General features: G+C 57.6%; 1 protein-coding gene across 3 annotated transcripts in view; it reads right to left on the reverse strand.

The window, feature by feature from the left end:
• Nucleotides 1–22,158, reverse strand: part of SFXN5 (sideroflexin 5) — a 126,529-nt gene that overhangs the window by 4,944 nt on the left and 99,427 nt on the right. For 2 of the 3 annotated variants that reach the window (XM_045549854.1, XM_045549855.1), the window contains one exon: nucleotides 8,868–10,356. In XM_045549854.1, coding sequence (XP_045405810.1) covers nucleotides 10,279–10,356 — 78 coding nt within the window. In that variant the 3' untranslated portion in view covers nucleotides 8,868–10,278. Of the gene's footprint in view, nucleotides 1–8,867; nucleotides 10,357–22,158 lie in introns of those variants that run through there. The other variant, XM_045549853.1, reaches the window with a different exon arrangement.

The raw sequence follows: 22,158 nt of genomic DNA on the forward strand, positions 1-22,158 counted from the left end.
TGCTAATGACAGTCACCAACCAGTCACTGGCCACCCGCTTGTGGTTGAACTCAGCCTTCTCCTGTCTGCATCTGCGTTCACCTGCTCCCTGACCTGCGGCCACGCCCTCCCTGACTCCCCTGCCCGCTCGGCCTTCACTTTGGTACCTCTGATGTGTCTCTCCTGGCCCCTCTGAGTTCGTCTCAGTTTTATCTATGCCTAATCACCTCTGTCCACTCCAGGGTCAGTCCTTGCTCCTCCTTCATCCTCATCGTGCCCTCTGTCCCGGGGGTTCACATCCACTCTTTGGCTCCCTTTGGTCTATGTCTTTAGCCAACCTTCCCTGCACTGCAGACCCACCAAGCCAGCGCCTGCTGCACCCAGGCCCCTCAGCACCTCACACCCAACAGGTGCACAGCTGGACTCAGCCCCCCACCTGTTCTTCTCCAGGACTGCCCACGTTGGCACACAGCATTAGCCACGTATACTCTTTCCCAAGGTAGAGGAAACCCGGGAAGCTTCCTCAAGCTTCCTTCCTCCTCCCCAGTCCCATCCATTCCCATCTAGTCTGTTGAGTCTAGACCAGCTTCCCAACACACCTCCCCAGTGCAGCACCCTGGCTCTCCCTGCCACCAGCTCAGCCCGGGTCTGCTCCTTTGTGGGGAGTGGGGACATAAGGAGGCTTCTGCAAATGTCAAGGATGAGGCCCTCCATAAATAGGACGGAGTTACCCCTTCCCGAGCCCCTCACTCTGTACCCTCTTCTTTCCCGCCCTTGTCCTCTCCCACCTTGCTCCTGGTGCCCTCTGCTTCTGTCCCACCCATCTCTGTCCCTGAGTGAGCCACCGGTTTTCCCTGTGCTGTGCCTTTGCTGATGCTGTTCTTCCCACATAGAATGCCGGGGAGCACGCCGCAGGTGGCTGAGCGTGCTGAACTCATCGGAAAGATGTCAAAGGTCCAGCCTTATTGCCTGGGCCACATGCAGGGATCCAAGCACACAAGGTCCTTCTGCTGGGAACATAGACCCAGGTCCTGTGGGGACTCTCCGCATCTCTCCCTACTCTCTGCCCACCTCACTTGTATCCAGTCAATGCTAGAAACCAAAGGGCTTTTTCCCATCCCAGTGCCCCTTCCTCCTCCGCCAACTGGGAATGCATCTCTCCCATCTTGAAAGCCCCGACCTGCTTAAGTCCAGGTTAAACTGCAGGTGGGGTGAGGGTGAGAGGAAGAGTCATCCTGTAGGCCCCAGTGGGGGGCAGAGGGCTGAGAGCTTTTCCTCTCAAGATCCTGTCTCATTTGGTGGGGGGTGGGGATCCAGGAAGATCACAGCCGAGCACCCCCTGTCATCCAAATAAAGGGCTGGAAAGGACCCAAGGAAACCTGCCAATCTTCCTAGGCCAGGCCTGCGAGGGGGGGGCGGGGAGTCCCTGCCGCAGTCCCATCCATCCCCCATGTTGTGCCTCTCCCCGCAGACGGTAAATATTGGTGTTGTGACTTCATTAATAAAGGCTTCTGTGAGCCTGAAAAACATGGAATCAGGATGAACTATTTTCTGAGCTGTGGGCTTGCCAGGTTTGCTAATTTGGGAGTTTTTGGGCCCTCTCCAGGGAACAAACCAAAGTCTCTCTCGAAGAGACACAGATGCAGCCGAGAAGGGAAGAAGACAAGGACTGCTGCTCCCTTCCCTCCCCCTGTGCTCCTCCCACCTGGAGAGCAGGGCCCTGCTGGGGTGAAGACGGTGGGCACTGGCCTGCCAGTGTCCTCAGCACGTGGGGGCTGCTCGGCCAGGCCTTCCCTGAGAGCTCCTGCCTGCCATTCCCCGCGCTGGGCTGGCCTCCTGGGCCTGCAGCATCGCCTGGGCAGAGGTATTCTGAACACCTGTGGGACGCCAACTCGCTCGCTGCCCAAGTAGAGGGAACGCAGGGGAGTTCTTAACTGTCACGGCCTAATCCGCATGCCTCACCTTCAGGGACCCATCTTTACACACGTCTTGTCCATGGAACTTTCCAGGGCCAGTCCCTGTGGCCTTCTCAGCGGCATGGCCTGAGCTCGTAGCATCTCCGCACTTGGCTTGCGCCAACACAGCTCACAGGTGCGGCGATTGCTTCCCATGGGGCCTCGGGGAGCTGTCACCAGGTGGACTGGGCTGTGCCCGGGAGGGAGCCGGCAGGGCCCACGGGGCTCTCCCGAAGCCCCTGCTCCAGGGCAGCCGTGCAGGGGGAGGGGAGGGGAGGGGTGGCCAGCAGGCTGAGCGGTGCAGGCCCAGCCAGCTTTCCTGTCAGACGGGCGCTGCCAAGGCGGAGCCAGACATCGGAACAGGTTTAACCAATTACCCGAGCGCCCCATCTGCTGTCTGGGGGGTGTGAGGGTGAGTGCATGTGAGGGTGTTTGGAGTGTCTGGGAGGGCTGTGGGCGTGCGCGCGAGTGTGACTGTGTGGGTGCGTGTGGGCGTACGGCTGTGCATGTGTGTGGTTGTGCGTGTGTACGGCGGGGGACTGCACGTCCCAGACACACCCCCTCATTTGTCAGACTGTGACTACCAGCTTGCGATCTTCCTGCCCCCCCTAGACCTTGGGGTCTAATGGACAACTCACCCAGCACCCCAGTCTCTCTTCCCCTCCTCTCCTCACTACCATCTCTCAGGCTTATCAGAGCCCAGAAGTGGGCCTTCTCCCAGTCGCACATCAGATGTCCTTGGCTCTCAGACCCCAAGTTCTTCCCACTCGCTTGCTCACCTTTCCCTCTACATCAGCGCGGGACCTTCTGGGGCCCTTCTGACCACGGCCCCTCTGCTCTCTCTCCAACATGCCCTGTTCCGCTCGTCCTTGGTTTCAGCTGCCGGGCAAAATCACAAGCCTGCTTGGCCCACTGCGCCACCTGCCCTTGCAGCTGAGTCCATGAGGGCATCAGGCGAGCGTTCGGGATGGCGCTCCTCAACATGTGGGGTCCCGGCCTCGGCTGAGACCTCGCCCCAGTGGACACCTTTGCAACAGTCAGATGGAACCTTCAGACAGGGCACTTTGAGAAGAGTTCAACACAGGAACAATGAACACGTTTTGGGAAACCCACAAGGGGTGCTGCAGTACTCCAGGGCCAGTAACAATGGGGAGAGGCCTGGCGCGGTGGCTCACGCCTGTAATCCTAGCACTCTGGGAGGCTGAGGCGGGCAGATTGTTTGAGCTCAGGAGTTCGAGACCAGCCTGAGCAAGAGCGAGACCCCGTCTCTACTAAAAAATAGAAAGAAATTAGCTGAACAGCTGAAAATATATAGAAAAAAATTAGCAGACACGGTGGCACATGCCTGTAGTCCCATCTACTCGGGAGGCTGAGGCAGTAATATTACTTGACCCCAGGAGTTTGAGGTTGCTGTAAGCTAGGCTGACGCCATGGCACTCTAGCCTGGGCAACAGAGTGAGACTCTGTCTCAAAAAAAAAAAAAAAAAAACAAACAATGGGGAGGGAGCCTGTATGGCCCTGAGGCCTGAAGAGGCAAGAGTCAGGAGCAGGCACCAGAGCCTGGAGAAGACAGCTGGCCAGAGAGGGCCCCGACAGGAGCTGCGGCCTTCAGTAGAGAGAGGCCCACCGAAGGCAGGAGGGACCGGGATGGATAAATCCTCTCCTCCAGTCCTCCATTGTCCTGCACGTGACTCCCAGCGGTGGAAGCCTGAGAGCAAGTGCACGTGAGTCAGCCTCCAGGGACAGAGAGCAGGTGGAGAAGGGTGCGGAGCGGATGGGGGCTGGCGGGAAGGGAGCTAGCATCAGCCTTGACTTCCACCCTCAATCCCACACTGCCTGCCTCTAGCCCTTCCCCTCCTCCTGCCTCCTGCCACCACCTGCCCCTTTCTCTCCTTCTTGCCCAGGAGGACCCCCTCCCACACCAAACTGGGCTCCAGATCCTACCAGGGGCTCAGTTCTGGGTTGTTCTTTCCCTTTCCTTCCGTCAGGGTCTCTTCTGACCCTTGCTCAAGAGGCTCCCTTCTCAGCCCTCCCTCAGCTCCAAGTCATGTCGTGCCGTTGCTGTGTTTCCCTGACCAACTCGCAGCCAAACTTCATTGAGGAATTACCTCTGCCGGCAGCCAGTGGGCGTCCTACTGTCTCCTCAGCCCGTGGACATCTGGCTGTTGCCCTGATCACACTCCACTGAGGCCATTCTCTCCACGTCCCTCAAGGGACCCGCCTTGGTCTTTGTCTTTCTTCAACTCTCAGCACCAGCTAAGTAACGGGCAACTCCTTCTACATGAAGCACTCTCATCTCTTGTCCTCGGGGATACTACGCTCTGCTCATCTTCCTCTCACCTCTCGGATCAGTGTGCTAGGGCTGCCGTAGCAAAGCACCCCGACTGGGTGGCTTCGACACCCAGAGTGTTTATCTTCTCACACTTCTGGAGGCTACTAGTCTGAGGTCAGGGGTTTCTTCTGAGGCCTCTCTCCTTGGCTTGGGGACAGCGACTTCACGTTCTGGTGGCCTTCTCCCTCTAGCATGTCTGTGTCCAAATCTCCTCTTCTTATAAGGACACCAGTCATATCGGATTGGAACCTACCCTAACGACCTCATTTTAACTTAATTGCTTCTTTGAAGACCTATCTCCATGTACAGACACGTTCGGCAGTCCCGAGCATTGGGACTGCAACATACGAATTTTGGGAGGACACGTTCAGCCCCTAACACCTCCCTCTGTGGCTGAGCTTCCTTGGAGCCTCCTGTCTCCGCCCAGGCCTCAGAGGCGGGGGCTCCTCAGGGCTCCGTCCTAGGTCTTCCTCTTTTCACCCCACCTACTCCGCCTGGCGACATCCTGTTTCTTCAGCTGCAGGTGCTCTCTATAAATGGATAGCATCAAATCTATATTTCCAATCCCTTCCTGCCTCCTGAGCTCCAGAGGAATGCACCTAATTGTCTCCTCACATCTCGCAGGAACCTCTAACGACTTGTACAGCAGCGCGCCTCGGCTCTCCCTGCCGGTTGGCTCTTCCTTCTCTGCTCCTCAGCCCAGAAAAATGGCACCACCATCTCCTCAGCTGCCCAAGCCCGGAATCTGGGGTCATCTTGGACTCCTCTCTTCCACCCTTCCCAGATTGAATCTCAGAGCTGAGCGGTCTAGAATCTCTTCACTTCTCTGTCCCCATCCTCTCCACGCCGTCCCAGGACCCGTCTTCCCTGACTGTTGCACCGGCCCCTTACCTGGTCTCCCCACAGTCTCGCCGGGGCCTACTCTGCCCTCCAGATATAGCCAGAGGAACCCACTCCCCTACCTATAGCCTCCAGTGGCTCCCAGCTGGCCTTGGCCCTGTGGCAGTGAGCCACACTGCCTCTCCTCTGTCTTGCTGTCTACTCTCCGACAACACTGAGCTTCTTGTCGTTCACCCCTAGAGTGAGTCAGGGCCCTCACCGCACTGTCCTCCGTCTGCCATGCTTACGTATGAAGTGAAGACTCAACAACAGGTGGCCTGGGGCAGCCTCCTTCCCTCTCTTCCTCAGGATTTGCATGGGGTCTTCAAGGAGGGGGTCTGGTGCCTGTCTACCTGTCTGTTTGTCCACCTTCTCTTGCCCTTTTTTATTCTCCTCTTTCCCTCTTTCTACCTTCCATAAGGCCCAGGGAACTGGAGTGGGGTGGGGCCTCAGATTCTCGCTGTGGCAGAGGTGTCCCTGTTGGGAAGGGGACAGGCTCTGGCCTTAGACGAGCTGCCAGCAGCAGCCTTGACTGGGCGGGATGGAGAATGAACACTCTTCGGCCACTGCCCTGAGAGCCACCTGGTACTGCAGGGAGGGTGGGCATGTGGGGATTAGGTCTTGGGGGAAGTGGCTGAGGCATCCTTGTTTTGGGAGGTAATCAGAGGCAGGGGGTGGGTGAGATGGCAGGAGCAGCGGCAGCTCTAGAGGACTAAGGGAGGCTCCATTCGGAAAATGAGGCCAGGTCCCCAGGGCATGGGGAAAGAGTCACTCACTCATCACTGTCCTCATCCCCCAGCATTCTGCCTCTCCTTCTAACCATTGCCTGAGTGGGAGGAGGGAGGCCCTATGGGCCAGGCAGGTGGGGATGGGGGCAGGGGAGGCCACATTCCTGGAGTGTTAATGATCTCTGGGCTGGACAGAAGCTGAGCCCCCAAACCAGCTAAAAACAACAAACAGCTCCCAGGAGGGATCTGTGTCTGTCCTGAGAGTCAAGGATTTCCGCCCGGATGGGGGCTGTGGCCTGTGGGGCTCTTAGCAAAGAAATTCCCCAGAGACCAGAAGCCCCCTGACCCAGAGCTATCACTTTGAGAGCAGACCCTCCCCTCCCCCCTCCCTTTCTCTTCTCCCACCTTCCTAGGGAGGCCCAATGTCCAGGAGGGGAGGCAGCCCCCCTGACCTGGGCGGAGTGAGAGGGGAGTCTGGGTGCATTCCTCACCTGGTCTCTCCATCCTTACAGCAGTCCAGTGAGGGATGCTGTTCTTGGCATTTTACAGATAAGGACAGCGAGGCTCAGTTAGAGAAGTGCACGCAGAGAAGGTGCTCAGCGAACATCTGACCGGCTGAATGAATGGAGGAAGGAAGGAAGTGACTGGCTAGGAGTCACACAGTTGTGCTGGGCCGAGCTCGGGCTGGAACCAGGGTCTGCTGGACCCCAACCATGGTGGCTTCCCACCCTCTGCCCCCACTCCTCTCTGCAGTCCTGGCCCCAAGGGACAGCGGAGGGGTTAGGAAGGGGCAGAGGTCCCAGGGCTGGTACCATGCATGCTGCAGACAGCAGACACCTTTCCACTCAGCTCAAAGCTTCCCTTCCTAGGAAGCTTCTCCTGGCCCCAGGCAGTCCAAGAATGTCCCCTCCCTCATCCCAGCCCCATGGACATAAACGCTATGGGAATCTACCCAAATTCCCTCTTTCTCAAGTTCCTCCGGGTGGGTACCTGAGTGAGCATTCAGTAAGGGCTCTGCACGGGGGTCTTTCTGCAGAGTTTCACCCCCTCTGCCCTCACATGTCATCATCCCTTCCTCTCCCCACCCCTGGGCCTCCCAGCTCGCCTGGCCTGGCCTGGGACCTGGGTCTGTACCTTCCTCAGAGTGTCCCACAAAATCCTCAGGCAGCCCTTCCCTCCCCCGCTGTGTTTCTGTGCCCACCGCTCCCCCAACAACTCGCAAAGCCACGCCCGATGCTTTAAATCCATCATTTATTGTCGGCAGCTCATTAGTATTATGTAAATCACATAGATTGAGAAATTTTCTGAGAAGGTTAAAAAGATACTGCAAAGTCCCCTGCGAGTGGCCGAGTGGCCGAGGCATGTGTGCTGGGGCCTTAGGCCGGCCCAGGGCTGGAAGACCACTTCAGATCTGACCACTGGCCTTTCTCCTCCTCAGGACCCGCAGAGGCCCAGAGGGGACACAACCGGCTCACAGTCAGGACGTGGACAGGGCTCTGGCGGCCAGCTTGACTCGGTAGCCAGCTGGATATCTCGGGTTTCTGGTCCCTGTACCCCCAGACTGCTGTCCGGAAATGGGAGAGGGGCATCCCGAGCCTGAGGGAATGTTTGAAGTGCCCAGAGGAGGGTCGGGCAGGGACACCAGGCTGGAGAAGCACTGCAGGTGTGCCCTGTATCCGGCACAGCTGGGCCAGCCCCACCCTGACTGCGGGTCCAGGCTCGGCTCTGCCCCAGTCATGAAGCAGTCTGCCCATCAGACCTCCTGTCCTCTGGCCTCGGCAGAGTGGGACATGGGTGTTGGCCAAACATTTCCTCCGAGGGGCTTTCCAAAGCCAGACCAGGCCTTAGCAGCATGGCCCGCTGTCCCTCTGTCACCATCACTCTGAGCTATAAGGATCCTTTGCACTGCACACCGACAGGAGCAGCCTCCTCGGCTCACCTGAACTTGCATTTGGGAGCATGATGGAAATCATCCGGAGACAAAGCAAATAGGTTATGAAATGCTGAGGCCACAGGGGTGGGGTGGGTCGGGGCTGGGCAGGGCTGGAAAGGCCTGTCTCTGCCTGGCTTCTGGAGGGCGTGGGGTGGGGTGGGCAGTTTTGGTCCCAAGATAAAGTGCACTAGAATAAGACCCTATGACAGGTGGGGGCAGGGGGAGTTTGAAGTGAGCTTTTCAAGAGGACCGAGACATGCCCAGGCTTAGGGACCAGCACAGCCCAGCGGTCACTGGCACATTCACATTATGGGGGGATTGGCTCAGAAATACCTGCCCCTCCAACGCGGGTAGTGCCCCTCTCCCCTGCTGCTTTGTCCTCCGTGCCACCTATGCCCTCTCCCGCTCCTGACAGGGCTCGGCTGGGCTGCTCCTTGGGGGTGTGGTAGTCCCCTCGGGGTGGTGTCTTGCAGAGCCAGCAGGTGGCACCAGGGCTTCGGGTGGGCACAGGGTGTCAGTGCCCATGGAAGCCCACCTCACACACTACCCCTGCCCTAAGATGCTGGGAGGCCACCTGTAGCCATGTCCCTGCTGCCCTGAACTGGCCTTTTCTTACATGTGATCACCTGGATCTCTCCCAAGGTGGAGTCACTGGGGAGTGGGTCCAGGGGCTGCGTGCCAAGGGCTGCCATTCCAGTTGGGGTGAGGCGAGGGGCACAGTGAAGCCAGTGATTCCCCTTTGTTTGGGCCTCTCAGAAGGGGGTCACTCCACTCACCCCAACCTTAGACCCTGCTGCCCTCTTAAGGGCTCTCTCCTTCCTGGCACACAAATGGGAGAGCGATGGGAGCCAGTCCTCTGGTTCTGGAGGCTCAGAGAAGGGAATTAACTTGTCCAAGGTCACACAGCCCATGAGTCCCAGAGCTAGGGCCTGCCATTCCTGGGTTGATGCTGCCTGTTTGACCTGGCATTGGCGCTCTCTGGCATGAGATGCCCCCTACTCAAGGAGGAGGGGATGGGGCAGGCAGCCTTGGTGGCTGGAGAGGCTCCCCAGACAGCAGGGGGGACAGGTGGCATGCGGTGTGGCCCCACACTCAGGCCCAGACATCCACACCACCTCCTTTTCCAGAACTGTAAAGGTCTGTAAAGGCAAAGGTCAAGTGCTCCTAGGATATGGGCGCATAGAAGGGCAAGGTCCAGGTTCAGAGGCCAACCACTGGCCATTCCCAAGGGGATCTGCCCCTTTCCCAGTCCAGCGTCCACGCTGGGGATGTGAGTGGGATGACCAGCATCTGAGCAGGGCAGGCAAAGGCGAGGTCTAGCCAGAAGAGTCAGTGGAAACCCTCGATCCAATCCTCTGGTTCTGGAGGCTCAGAGAAGGGAATTAACTTGTCCAAGGTCACACAGCCCATGAGTCCCAGAGCTAGGGCCTGCCATTCCTGGGTTGATGCTGCCTGTTTGACCTGGCATTGGCGCTCTCTGGCATGAGATGCCCCCTACTCAAGGAGGAGGGGATGGGGCAGGCAGCCTTGGTGGCTGGAGAGGCTCCCCAGACAGCAGTTGGCCCAGCTCCAGCCCCACCCTCAGCCCTAGTGCTCAGCCTCCAGCCTGGGTCCTGAAAGGAGGAGTGTCTCTCAGAGATCAAGTGCAGGCCCGTGGTTCCTGCCAAGCATCATTTCTTCTGGGGACTCCTGCCTGGAGCTGGGGTCATTGCAGGGGCCTTGAATCAGTCAGAACTCTGCAAAGGGTGACCCCAGCCCCAGTATCACTGTGCTTCACTCAGAGGGACTGGTTTTGCAGCTATGGCATGGATGATGGCTGGCCACACTCAGAGCCAGCTGCCCGTAGAATCTTCCAGAGGTCTCCAGTGCTTCCGGATTCCCTGGGCCACTTCCTGAGGAACTTCGTCATGGCTATTTCATCCTGTGGTGTGCAAACCACCTCCCCGTCCCTGCCCTCTCCAGCCCTGGGAGCCATCTGGCCTGGCCACTGTAATATCCTAAATCTACCAGCCTGGCTACCAAACCTTCCCAGCTCGCAGGCCTACTCTGGCCCCCACCACCTGTCTACTGCCACTTCTGGTTAGCTGTGACCAAGGATCAGACTTGATTCAGATAAAAAATAAAAATAAAAAAGAAACCAAAGTATAAAAGGATCCTATTTCTACCCCATGGGCACTCTACAACTTTTCAGCTTCACACTTAATTGTGCTGAGTGGAGTTTTGACAACCCCATGTAAGGCCCAGAAATGCACTTGATTATTTTCTGTAGGAAATGTGTTAGAATTCCTTGTCCCTATGTTAACATGTAAATGGATTAGTCTCCCTACCACTGCAGGCTCAGTGCTCCCCAGGTGTCCCAGGACTGCTGGGGTCAGCTCACCCCTCCCTGCAGATGCAGCCCACGAGTCTCCTTCCCTGCCCCTAACTCCCCGGCCTGAACAGTGATCTGTCCCCAGGCCGGCCGGCCACCACTCACAGCCCCTTGTTGTACACCACAGTCCGGCTGCTTGTGGCCCGGGCAATCTCAGGCTCCAGCTGGGACGTTTCAATCTGGGGAGAGAGAACAGGGAGAGAAGGTGGGGCAATGGGAAGGGGCCAGCGGGGAGGCAGGGAGCAGCAGCTGGGACCCCTGGTGCCCGCAGTTCTGCCCCTCCGCACCCCCACCCTGCCCCAGCCAGGGCCCCATGCCTGCCTGGTGGCACATCTTCCTTCTCTACCACCCTCCCACCACAGGCTCACAGCATCCCTTCCAGCCACACCCTGGACCTGACACCGCCCAGGGCTGCTCCACCAGATGCCTTAAGTCCAAACCGGACCCTATTGGACCCGTCAGTCCCCTGTCTTCCCAGCACCCCACTCTTCCTCCTATTTTTAGACCACTGAGACCTCAGGCCCCAGACTCCTACCTGTCAGTCATCACATCTTCCCCCAACCCGACACCTGGGACCATCACTCCAGCTACTCCCTAGCCCAGTCCCTGACTGGCAGAAGCCCAACCATGCATCCACCCTCTCTACACTTGAACCTGACCACCTAATGGGGACCACTCAAAATTCACCATCCCTGACTTTGGCTGGACCCTCACAGCAGCTGCAGCCCCTCTGCCCCTGCCTCACTACCTGGTCAACTCTATTGCCCATGCTCCGTAGAGGCCACCTTCACCCGTCTCTGCCGTCCTCAGCCACCCCGCTCGGTCCCCGCTCATCCTGAGCAGATGAGCCTTCTTCCTCAGGGGAAGACACTGCAGGCACCACAGAGGGGGTCCTCAGCTTCCTGTCATCAGACCCACCGCCTACCTGTGTCCACAAGTGGCCCTACACCTGCCCTCCTGCTACCCCACGGCAGCCGGCCCTCCCCTCCCCTCCCAAAGCAGATATCCGCGTGGCTCCACCTCCCCTGCCCACCCCGGAGCCCTCCTGCTTTGTCCTCCCTCTCTCTCCACTTTGCAGAGTCTCCCCTCTGATGACACCTCCCCTTCACCCCGAGTCACACTCCAGCTACTGCCTGGTCTCTATCTTCCCCAACAACCACATTTCTTTAAAGAACTGTCTACACTGGCTGTGTCCACCTCCTCACCTCCTACTGACTTTTCAACCCACAGCAAATCTGGCTTCTGTTCTCAACACACTCCACAAAAATCTTTCTCTCCAAGGTCACTGCCACCCCCTGTTTCCCGACATCGAGTGGATGCTTCTCAGGATCCCTGGGGTTCGGCCTGGTGAGGCCCCCTTCTCTGCACGTGCCCCTGGGCAACTCCCACACCACTTTCTCCCCTGATCTTCAGGCCCACAGCCACCTGCCTGCCTACTGGAACCTTCCTACAATGTCTCATCGGCCTTGCCCTCAACCCGCCTGAAATGGAACTGAATCCACCATCTTCCCTGGCCCCAACCCAGCTCCCCATCTTGGGAAGGACACCACCACCCCATGGCGCTCTGGCCAGAGACCCTGGAGCCACTCTATCTCCCCTTCCCTCCCCCAAGGTCTCGTCCACTCAGTTAATCCCCCATGGCCAGGGCCGGCCTCTAAACCACAAGTCTGGTCACGCCTCTCCTCACATCAAATGGCTCCATGCCCCACCACTCCCCGGACCAAGTCAGACTCCTGAGCCACCTTGCTCTAGTACTGGAAACTCAGGCACACACACTGATTTTGGTTCCTCAGACACACTGGTCTCTCCCCAAGTCTTTGCCTGAGCTGTCCCCTCTGCCAGGGATGCACTTTCCCGATTCCGGTCCTGCCCCCTCCCCTAGGCTCCTCCCTCCACCCCGTGCTCCTCCCTGTCTGCAGCTGTCTTTCCTGTCTCAGCTTTAGGCCCTGGCCCAGGTTGGGCGTGGCTCCCTGTACTTTATCCCAGTTACGCCCCCAACCCCTCCACGGGGTCCCAAGCTCCCTGAGGCAGCGAACGTGCCATCTTGTTACCCTGATTCCTCAAAGCCCAGCACAGTGCTGGTACACAGTAGGTGCTTCCTAAGTGTTGAATAAGCACTTGGGTGGAAAGCAAAGAGGCACTGGGAGGACAGGGTCCCCTGGAGACCCCACAGCAGCCCAGATGCTGGGCTTCCTCTCCAGGGACTGAGCCCAGGGGCCTGCCTGAGCCCCCACCCTGAGGGGGCCGGAGGGGGAGGCGCTCCCTCACGGAGGAGGCCCCAGCCTGACAGAGTCACCAGGCACCAGGCCTTTGTAACTTAGCTTGGCTGAACTTGGTCATAGGCACCTGCTGTCTGTCCAGACACGACAACCCCGGGATGCAGGCAGAAGGCGGCACAGACTGGCCTGGCCTTCAGAGAGCTCAGCGAGGCCCAGGCTGTGTACAGCAGGGGCCAGACAAGAGGCAGTTTGGTGAGGGCTGGAGCTGGTGGGCATGGTGGGGCTCCTCAAGAAGAGGGGACCCTTCCCCTGTAGTCCCTGGGACTCCAGTACCCAGGTTTTGGCCACTTGAGAGGGCCGAGCAGAGGAGAGCTAGGCTCAGAGCCCAGGCCTCCTCCCCACCCCCTCTCCTCAAACCACCTTCTCCCTCCGCACCCCTACCACCCCCGAGTCCCCTCCACCCTGCCGGCTCCCCTCGTCCCCACGCTGCCACTGACACAATGCACAGCGCCCACGCTTAAAAATCTAAATGCTTTTGAAAATGTTTAACCTAGTTAGACAAATTAGCAAAAATTTGTGCAAAACAATTTAGGTATTTAAAATATTCAATGTTTTTAAAAAACTGGAAAACTGTTCTTAGCTTTCAGCTGCAAAAACCAACAAAATATAACATCCCAGCAATCTTACCATGAGGTGTAACATAACCCTTCGGGAAAGCTGTTAAACAGCTACTGAGGCATCCTGGGAAATAGCACTTCATTTATTCAAATGCACATATGTCAGGCTTTTGCACCATATGTCATTCCAAGCTATTTACAGTAATAATTAAATCTTAATCAACGTTTAACCTCTGTAAAATGTTTGAAGAATCCTAATCACCCTTCAGACTGCACTAATGAAGGAGAAATATATAAACATAAAAGGAAAATGATGCATAGATATCACGCTGGAAAGAACAGTAATTGCAAAATTGTATTTCTTTTAAATATAATCAGTAAATGATGTAAAGTAAGCCAAGGAGTATTTTAAGTTAAGACATCTTGGATGTCAGAGGTGTGAGCAGCTAATTTTGTTCTGCTACCCATAACAGATGTAGCATATTTTATTTTAGTGCCATTATTAGCAACTTCCCATGCCGGCTTTCACTGAAGCACTGAGGCCCACATTAAAACCAGAGAGGCTGCTCACCACCACCGCGGAGGACCACGGCCCAGGGCCACGGGCCACTGTGCCCACTCCCTAGTGCGTGCTGGCCCCAGGGAGACTGAGGCCTCCCCTCCTGGCACCCCCAGGCTCCCCTGGGCTTCCTGCCGTGCTGGGGGCAGCAGGTAGGAGCAGGGGGAGACGCAGGCAGTGGGAGGGCTCCTGGGGGAGGCGGCTGAGGGAGCGGGAGCAGGGGCTTGGGGACAGAGCTGGCATTCCAGGCTTTCTCTCTCATTTCAATTCAGTCTGCCCTCAAGTGAGCAGATGTTTACGGCCACCAACTCCATATACCCGGGCGGGGAACACAGAGAAAGCCTAGACCAGCCCATGCCCTTGAGAAGCTCGAAGTCTAGGGAGGAGTCAGTGAAAGCAGATGGATTCCAGAGAGACAAGCAAAGTGCCATGGCAACTCGGGAGGGGCTGGGGGTTCCAATTTATTGAAGGAACAAGGAAGGAAGACCTCTCAGAGGAGATGGGCCAGGAAGAAAATAGAGGATTTTGATAGGCGAGGGCAGGCAAAGCTTGCTGGGAGAAGGGAAAAGCATTAGCTGGCCAGCATGGCCTGTTCTGGGGTGGAGGTGTTGCTGGACATGTTGGAAATGTGGCAGGAAATGGAGGTGGGGCTGGGACAGGCAGGACCTTGGAAGCTACATGAAGGTGCCAGTATTTTATCTGAGGGCAGTGAGAGCCACAGAAGGACTTTGAGCAGGGCACGAGTGGGCCAAATGCCAGGCTATATTAGAAAGGTCTCTGGTGATGGAGGCTGTAGAGGATGGACTGGGGTAAGTGAGGGGGGCAGGGAAGCCTCTTGGGGAGCAGCTATGCGAACGAGAGAGGTGCCAGGTCCTGCCCTCTGATGCTACCCGTGCGGGCAGACAGGAGGATCCTTTCTGAAGATGCGACCCACAGGAGTTGATGACCAATTCCATGTGGGGGTGAGAGGGAGGTGTTGAGGATGACTGTGCATTGGATGACTCCTAATTCTAGCTTAGGAGCTGGGGTGGCTGGTGACGCCACTCTCAGAGGCAGGGAATACGGGATGGGGATGGGTCAGGGTGCGGGGTGGCAGGCTCAGGGTGGCCATGTCGAGTCTGGGGTGCCTGTGGGTTCCCCGGTGGAGAGGCCTGGGAGGCAGATGGGTCCAGGGTTCTGGAGCTCTGGGCAGGAGAGAGAGCCTGGGATGTGTGAACACAGCCAGAGCCTCCAGAGTGGAGGAGCTTGCCCAGGAGAGCAGATGGAGGGGAGGGTGCCAAGGCCTGGGGAACAGGCCCATCTGAGGGTGGGTGAAGGGAACAAGTCCATGATGGCGGCCTTGGAGGACCAGCCCAAGGAGCGCAAGCAGTGACAGAGGGTGCCACAGACACCACGCAGCCATGGACACCAAGAAACCGGTTTTCTGAGAATGGTTCTGATGAGGGCTGAGCAGCTTTGCTATGGGCAACTAGACTTTGGTGACCTCCTGGGGTCCGTGTTGCCAGCTCCCCCTCAGTGCCGATCCTGGGCCAACACAACCGGCCATTTGTCAGGACGCCTCCAGCTCTCTGGCCGCAGCTGGCTGTTTCCTCCCCTCTCCACCAAGAATCAAGTGTCTCCCTTGAAGACCACCTCTCTGAGGCGTGTGTGAGCCAAGTCTCCTTCAAGGGAATCACATGCAGGCCTGGCAGTGCCATTGGACCTGCTGGTAAATGAATGTGACTCAGGTACTGGTTATGAGCAAGAGTGCCTGCTGCCACCTCTTGCCGCCCTACCCAGCTCTAGGCCCCACGGTAGGAACAAAGGGTCCCCCTGATGCTTGGAGGGGCTGACCTCCAAGTTGACTTTCTGTGCCTTGCCGGCAGCCACACAAATGGCGTGGTGGCCACGGTGGCTCCCCAGTGGGGTTGTAGAGAGAGGGTGGGAGGTGCCAAGGCTCAGTGAGAGGAGTGCTGAAGGCTGGAGCCCCAGGGTAGTGGGTGGAGAGGGCAGGGACTTGGTTGGGACCACAAACTGGCTCTGAGGAGCCTTCTCTGGGGAGAAGGGGATGGGGAGAAAGGAACAGCCACAGGGGACGGGGCAACCCAGCCCCGGGCTGCCAGCTCAGGGCAGGCAGGACCCTGAGAGCCAGCCAGCTGGAGAGAGGGTGTCTGGGATGGGGAGCGCTGGCTGGTGGTCTCCTTCAGTCCCAGAAGCAAGGTCTTGGGAACATGCCCACCCTGCCCAGAAATAAGCAATGTCACCCTGTTAGCACCCTCGGCTCCTGGGCAGAATCTGCACCCTGGCTCCCAGACAGCCTCACAGGGATGCCCCCTCCCCATATCAGAGCGCCAACCCCCTCTCCAGACCCCACTCAGACCCTGCTGCCCCTCCCAGGAGATGTCCCCAGATTCAGAGCAACATGTCCAGCATGTCCCCAGCCTCCCCTGAGCACCCCGAGGCACAGCTGGCTCCAGAGCCCCTAGAACAGCCCGGCGCCCTTCTTTTATGGTGTGGGAAGGGTTAACCTTTAGCTATTTACCTGGGTCCTGGCTCATTGCGGGTGGGGGCGTAGAGTCAAGAATGCATTTGGGGCCACCTCTGCCTCTACAGCCTGGGAGCACACACACACCTGCAGCCAGCCAGCGCCAGTGGATAGTTTACATATTTGAACCCGGAGCTAAGGTGCTGAGACATAAACAGGAAACTGGATCCCCGGCCTGTGCCCCATTCTCAGGGGCTTTTACCTACTACAAAGAACTTCCTCCTCCTTGCCTTTCTTCTGGTGGCTTTGCTGCCTCCTTTTCAAAGGCACACGGCTGGGGGTGGGGTGTTCAGCGTGACCCTGTGACATAGCTCAAAGCCACCCCCTGCTCCTGGCCAGGGGTCTGAGCCTCTGAGGGTCCACAGGTGGTGGCGACATTGACACAGGGTCCCAAGCCCAGGCTGGCACCTGGCTGACCCCGTCTGCCTGAGGTCTCGGCCAGGTGTGGGACCACCTTGCCCACCGGGCAGCCACAGTCCACCCTTCCTCACCAGGGCGGGGCAGGCCTCACGTCCTGCCCAGACACACACACACATCCGGGCCAGCTTTCGAGGAGCTGTCCTGAGCGCCCTTGGATGGCAGGGGTGTCAGGTTGGCCTGGGGAGCAGCCGAAGCCTAAGCCTGGACCCCGGGTCAGGCCTTGGCGCTGGAGAAGGTTGGACTCCTCAGCTGGACACTCAAGGCCTTCTGGAACATACTCCAGCTCTCTCACCCACCAGCTGCCCTCTGTTTTCTGTACAATGTAGGTACAGGCTTTGAGGCCACAGTCCAGGCTATATTTTAATCCTCTAAGGCTGCCTCCTCCAGGAAGCCTCCCTTAATCTTCTCAGACCAGACCCATTGCTGCTGCCTCTGGGCACCCCCTGCAGTTGTTCTCACCTCCCTCACATCCCCAGCCACAGGCTGACTTGTCCTCTAGCAGAGTGTGAATACAGAGGCCCCCGCCCCACCCCACTGTGAGCCACTCAAGGCAGCTCAGTGTCCCCATGCCTCAGGAACTGTTGAATTAAAGTGAACGGTCTGCGGCCAGTGCAAGAATCCTGCCTTAATACTTTTCCAGCTCCGCTGCGCTGTGCGTACCCAGCGAATGCGCAGGCCCCCTGTCCATTTTGGAGCTTTGCACTATTCCTGGGTGCCCTCTGGTGGACCGACGTCAGCATCATTCTCTGTCCTCTATCTCCTCAGCTTTGAGGCCTCAGTTTCCCCACATACATGTGCAGTGGGAAGATTTTCTACCTCCTGTGGCTCGCATGAGGATAAATCAGGAAAGGGATGGGAGAGCACTCTGGAGCCTTGGGAACCCCCCACGGCACTGCATAAAGAGGGCAGGGCCCACGGTTACGCCAGCACCCGGGGCTGAGCTCTTGCTGTGGGCCAGGCACGTTCCAAAGACTTTGCACATATTGATGCCTTTAATCTTCTCAGTGGACGCTCTGCACAACCAAGCCTCCTCCCTCCTTGCCCTGAATTCAGCTAGGTGTTCCAGAAGGTCCTGAAAAGGAGACCCAGGAGGGACAGGCTGCAGGCAGCCCCGCTGAGGCCTGTCTTCTGGGCATGTGTGCATGTTCATACGTGCACGTGTGTGTGTGTGGGCCCGTGTGCACGCGCAGGTTTGGGGTGGGGGTGTGGGGAACAGGCAACATGACAGGTGGCGTTGGCGTTCCTGGGCTCTGAGCGGCTTTGCCATTCCCATCCGTCCCTCCTGGGGGGTCCTGTGGGCAAACTCCAAGAAAGCAGCGGGCGGGGAGGCAGCAGATTTCTGACGGCAAAAATAGCCCACTTTGGAGTTCAGTAGGGACTGATTAAACCAGTAAACGAGAAAAACCCCAAACAAACATCTCTAAGCGAAGTAGGAGATGGATTTGAGACTGGAGAGGAGGAGGCCCCTGCTATGGGAGACGGTGAACGCTGCTGTGGACTCAGGAGGGACATGATGCCCCCTAGACATGTCTCTGGCCTCACATCAGCCCTGGAAGAGTGGGCGAAGCAGGAACCAACAAAGTCAGGGTGAACTCAGACAGGCCGTGCTCTTTATTAGGCATCGATAAAGAGTGCCAGTTCTCAGCCTCAGGAATACCCTATGTGTTGAGGGAGGGAGAAAGGGCTGTTGTCCCAAGGAGGGAGATGGGACATTGGAAACACACCAGCAGAGTATATATGGGTGAGGTGAGACAGACCCTAGCAGGGCGTATCAGGGAGGGCTTCCTGGAGGATGGGTCATTTCTAAAACAGCTTGAATGTGGACCTGAGCTTATTCCCAGCCCCTTCTTATTCTTGGTTGGGAGTTCAAATGCTTTCTCAGAGAAAGGGAGATAAGCTGGGGGAGACACTTGCTTTTGGTGGGTCTCAGCTGTCTAGCCAAGCTGGTTCAAAACCACCATTTTCCCCAGGGCTGGTGAGAGTTTGGGGAGAGAGTAGAGGTTCTGGCACCTGCTGGGGGTATGCACATTTTTGCCCATGCAGGGAGGGCTCGCCTCTCGACTGTGAGAGCCCTAAGGGGAGAAGCAGGAAGGAGTAGGTGGGGAGTGAGAAGGGGGTGGCTGAGCTGAGCCCCGCACCTCAGCTGCAGCATGGGTGTGGCCTCTGAGAGCCCCCTTCTGAGCTAGGGTGGACACAGACATGGGCAGGGCTTTAGCCCTCCTCAGGACATGACATGCCTTCTAATCCCCAGCACCCTCTAGAGCTGAGGTGAGGAGGGGCTCGGCTGAAAGGGAGGGTAGGGAGCTGGCAGGGCTGACCGCCATGATGATGTCTTTTCTTCCAGTCAAGATGTTTGGCGAAAGCTGGAGGGGCCAGGAGCAGTGGGGAGAGGATCCTCTGCTGAGGTGTCAGGAAAGGCCAGAGGGCAGGGGCCAGCAAACCAATACACAAGCAACAGAGCAAACAGGAAACACCCCTCGTTGCCCCCAGGGACCCCTGCACCAGCTGGGGCAGGGAAGAGAGACACACACTCTGGGCCTCCAGCCCCTACAGCAGCAGCCAGGCCCTCTCCCAGCCTGCAGCCCAGCCCAGAGGCACCGCCCATCTTTCCTCTCCCCCTCGGCCCCACAGCTGCTGGGAGGACGGAGGAGGAGCTGGGGAGGGCCCAGGGGCTGTGAGATGTGTTCCAAGGAAGGCCAAGGCCCTGCCCACTCACCACTTGACACCATTCACAAGCCACGCCTGTCCCCAGAGAGTGGCCACAGCGGGCACAGTCATGCTGCAGAGAGGAGGTGCTGAGGGTCAGCACCTGGCTCAAAGTCACTCAGCCCAGTGTCAGCTCTCCCGACTCCAGTACCCAGGCCCCGGCTCCAGTTTTCACTTCCAGAATCTCACCGGGCAGAGCCAGGAAGACACTTAGTTCCAACATCTCATTTTACGGCTGGGGAAACTGAGGTCTTTGAGGTTAAGACTCAAGGTTGTACAGAGAGTTGAGGCTGAGGGATGCCAGCCAGAGGGGCAGAGGCAGGCCTGGGGGACAGAGGATGGCCCCCCAGCCCCAGCACCACCTAGGGACAGGGCCGAGCCCCCGGCCGCCGCCACTCCCCACGCCTTCCCCTTCCACAGACAAGCCCTGCCTTCTTCTGTGGACACATTTCAACCTCACCAAATCAGCTAATTATTGACAGTTGGTGAAGAGGAGATTTCACTTTTTCCTCCTGTTAAACTGCTCCTAATTAGTTCCCTGTCACCACGGCTGGCTCGCCCGCCCGCCGCCCGCCCGTTCACGCAGTAAGCCCGCTGCACAGTGCCTCATTAACCTTTTGCTCCTCTCCTGCCGCCTGCCAACAAGATGAAGCCAAAAACAGATTGTTGAACAATGGCTCCGGCTTGTATGTGCAGCCCCGCTCCCCAGCCCCCGAGCTCCCGGGGGAATAGTGGGGAGAAGCGAGGGGACGGGGTGGGGGAGAGCCCGAGAGGAGTCAAGGAAGGGAGGAAGAGGCACAAAGGAGGAAGAGACAGGAACAGAGGCAGGGATGTGGGAAGGGAGCCTCGGCCAAGGTACTGCTTCCTGCTCCGGGGAGACGTGAGGTTCATTAAATGGATGGAAAGCCTCCCAGGTGGGGAACACCGGCTGCCAGAGTCAGAGGGACATTCGCCATCACCCGGTCCAGCCTCCTGTGGCAGCCAAGCTGGAGTGCCCAGAGACTGGACCCTGGACATCTCCCTTGAGGGACCTGGGGCACCAGTGTATGTGTGTGTGTGGCAGGAAGGACAGAGGTGACCACATTTACCTGGAACCCAGAGCCCCAGTCTCCAGAGAGGGCAGGGCCAGAAAGGCCACCACAAATCCGGCCCCATGGTGCCACAGGGAGGCCTCTACCACCGACCCCATGGCGAGCTGTATGGAGCACAGCCCACACTGCAGCCTGGCATGGCTGTTCAATGACTTTTTACCTCCACCATCAGAATGGAGGCTCCCTGAGACCACGGGGCTATGACATGGCCATGCTGGTTACAAGCGGAGGGGGAAACCTCTTAAGCTCTATGGGGTAAGGGGCAGATTCTGGGTGCAGATTCATGGGCCCATCTGTGCCTGGGCACAGGCTGGCTGAGTGGGCCTTGGCCGATACCCACTGTGGCACTAACCTCCAGGTCACAGGGTCCACCACCTCCTTGCATGGGCAAAAGGACAGGGCCCAGAAGGGAGCCCAGATCCTGTTCCCCAGTTCTCACACCCATAAGGAGCTTCCTGGTCCTACCTCTTGGCCTTCTAGGCTCCCTCTGCCCCTTTCTCAGCTCTTGGTTAGAAAACACAGATGCACTTACTCCAAAAGGTCCCTGTGAACATGCACACGATTCCCTGTGAAGGGCAGGAGGGCACTGGAGTGTTCTCCCGATGAATGAGCCTCAAGCAGTCTGGGGCTCAGACTTGGGCCTGCTCTTTTGATAGTGAGGGGGGCCAGGGAGGGTAACAGAGTCCTTCTGCCTGGGTCCAAAGCCGGCTCCATCATTACCACTTTGGACTTTGGGCAAGGTACTTAACCTTAATGTGCCTTGGTTTCCTCATTTGTAAACAAGGCATATTGGTACCTACCTTGGAGGATTGTTGTGTTCTGAGCCCCCATTTCCCCACCACAGCCAACCAGGCTCCTCTACGCACTGGACCCAGGGACTCCACAGAGGCCATGGCTTCCCGCCTTGGGCTGTGGGCATTCCTTCCCCATCACCGCCCTCTCTCCAAACTCCCGACTCCATCTCACAGGCTCTTTGCTGTTCTCCCACTGTTTCTTATCCCTGAGCTCACTTCTCGGGACAAAGAGAGAAAATTAGCTACGCTTTGCCCCTACACTGCCATATCTGCTACATCACCCAGTTGCCAAGTCTCATCGACAACTTCTCATCCCCTCTGCAGTAGCTCACGGGGCAGAGAGCCCCCTCCTCCTTGCAATACCCTCATCCTCGGCTTCCATGAAGCCTCTCCATCCTTGTTCTCCCTGCCCTTGACTGATCTGTCCCTTTCGTGATGGTTTTTCTCACCCTCACTATGACCTCACCCACTTTCTCAGCTTTAATTCCCGCATATGTACCACTGGTTCCATAGCTCCAGCCAGAATCTCTTCCCAGAGCCTAGAATCATACATCTGACTGTCTAGGATATGTCCCTTAATATTCAAGAACACTTTGGACTTGAAGGGCATTAGCAGGACCTAACACAATAAGGCCCCCAGAGTGCTGCCCCGTCTAGTAGATGCTCAGTAAATGGTAGCCATTATTACTATTTGATCCTCAGTACCATTTTAATAGGCAGAACTACTAATCTGAGAAGAGCAGACAAAACTCTCTCCAAGGAGTTGAAGGCGGGACTGAAGTCCTTTCCTCACCCTCTGTGGTTAGTGAATTGGAAACCTCATACCAATCACTGCAGGCCAGCCATTCTAGAAACTAGTTCCTAAACTCTATCTCCAAGTCCCCTAATTAATTAATTAGCGTTCTAGCAATTACTTCTGTTGACAACCTCGGTGGCTTTTGGCAAGTGGGTCAGCCCAAGCAAGTCCAGACTTATTGTGGCAAATCCCACTGGCTTCTGGGATGAGACATGATCCCCCTATGGCAAAGGAAGCTCCTCATTAGAGAGAATT

This window comes from Lemur catta, chromosome 4, assembly GCF_020740605.2.
Source record: "Lemur catta isolate mLemCat1 chromosome 4, mLemCat1.pri, whole genome shotgun sequence".
Classification (NCBI taxonomy): domain Eukaryota; kingdom Metazoa; phylum Chordata; class Mammalia; order Primates; family Lemuridae; genus Lemur; species Lemur catta.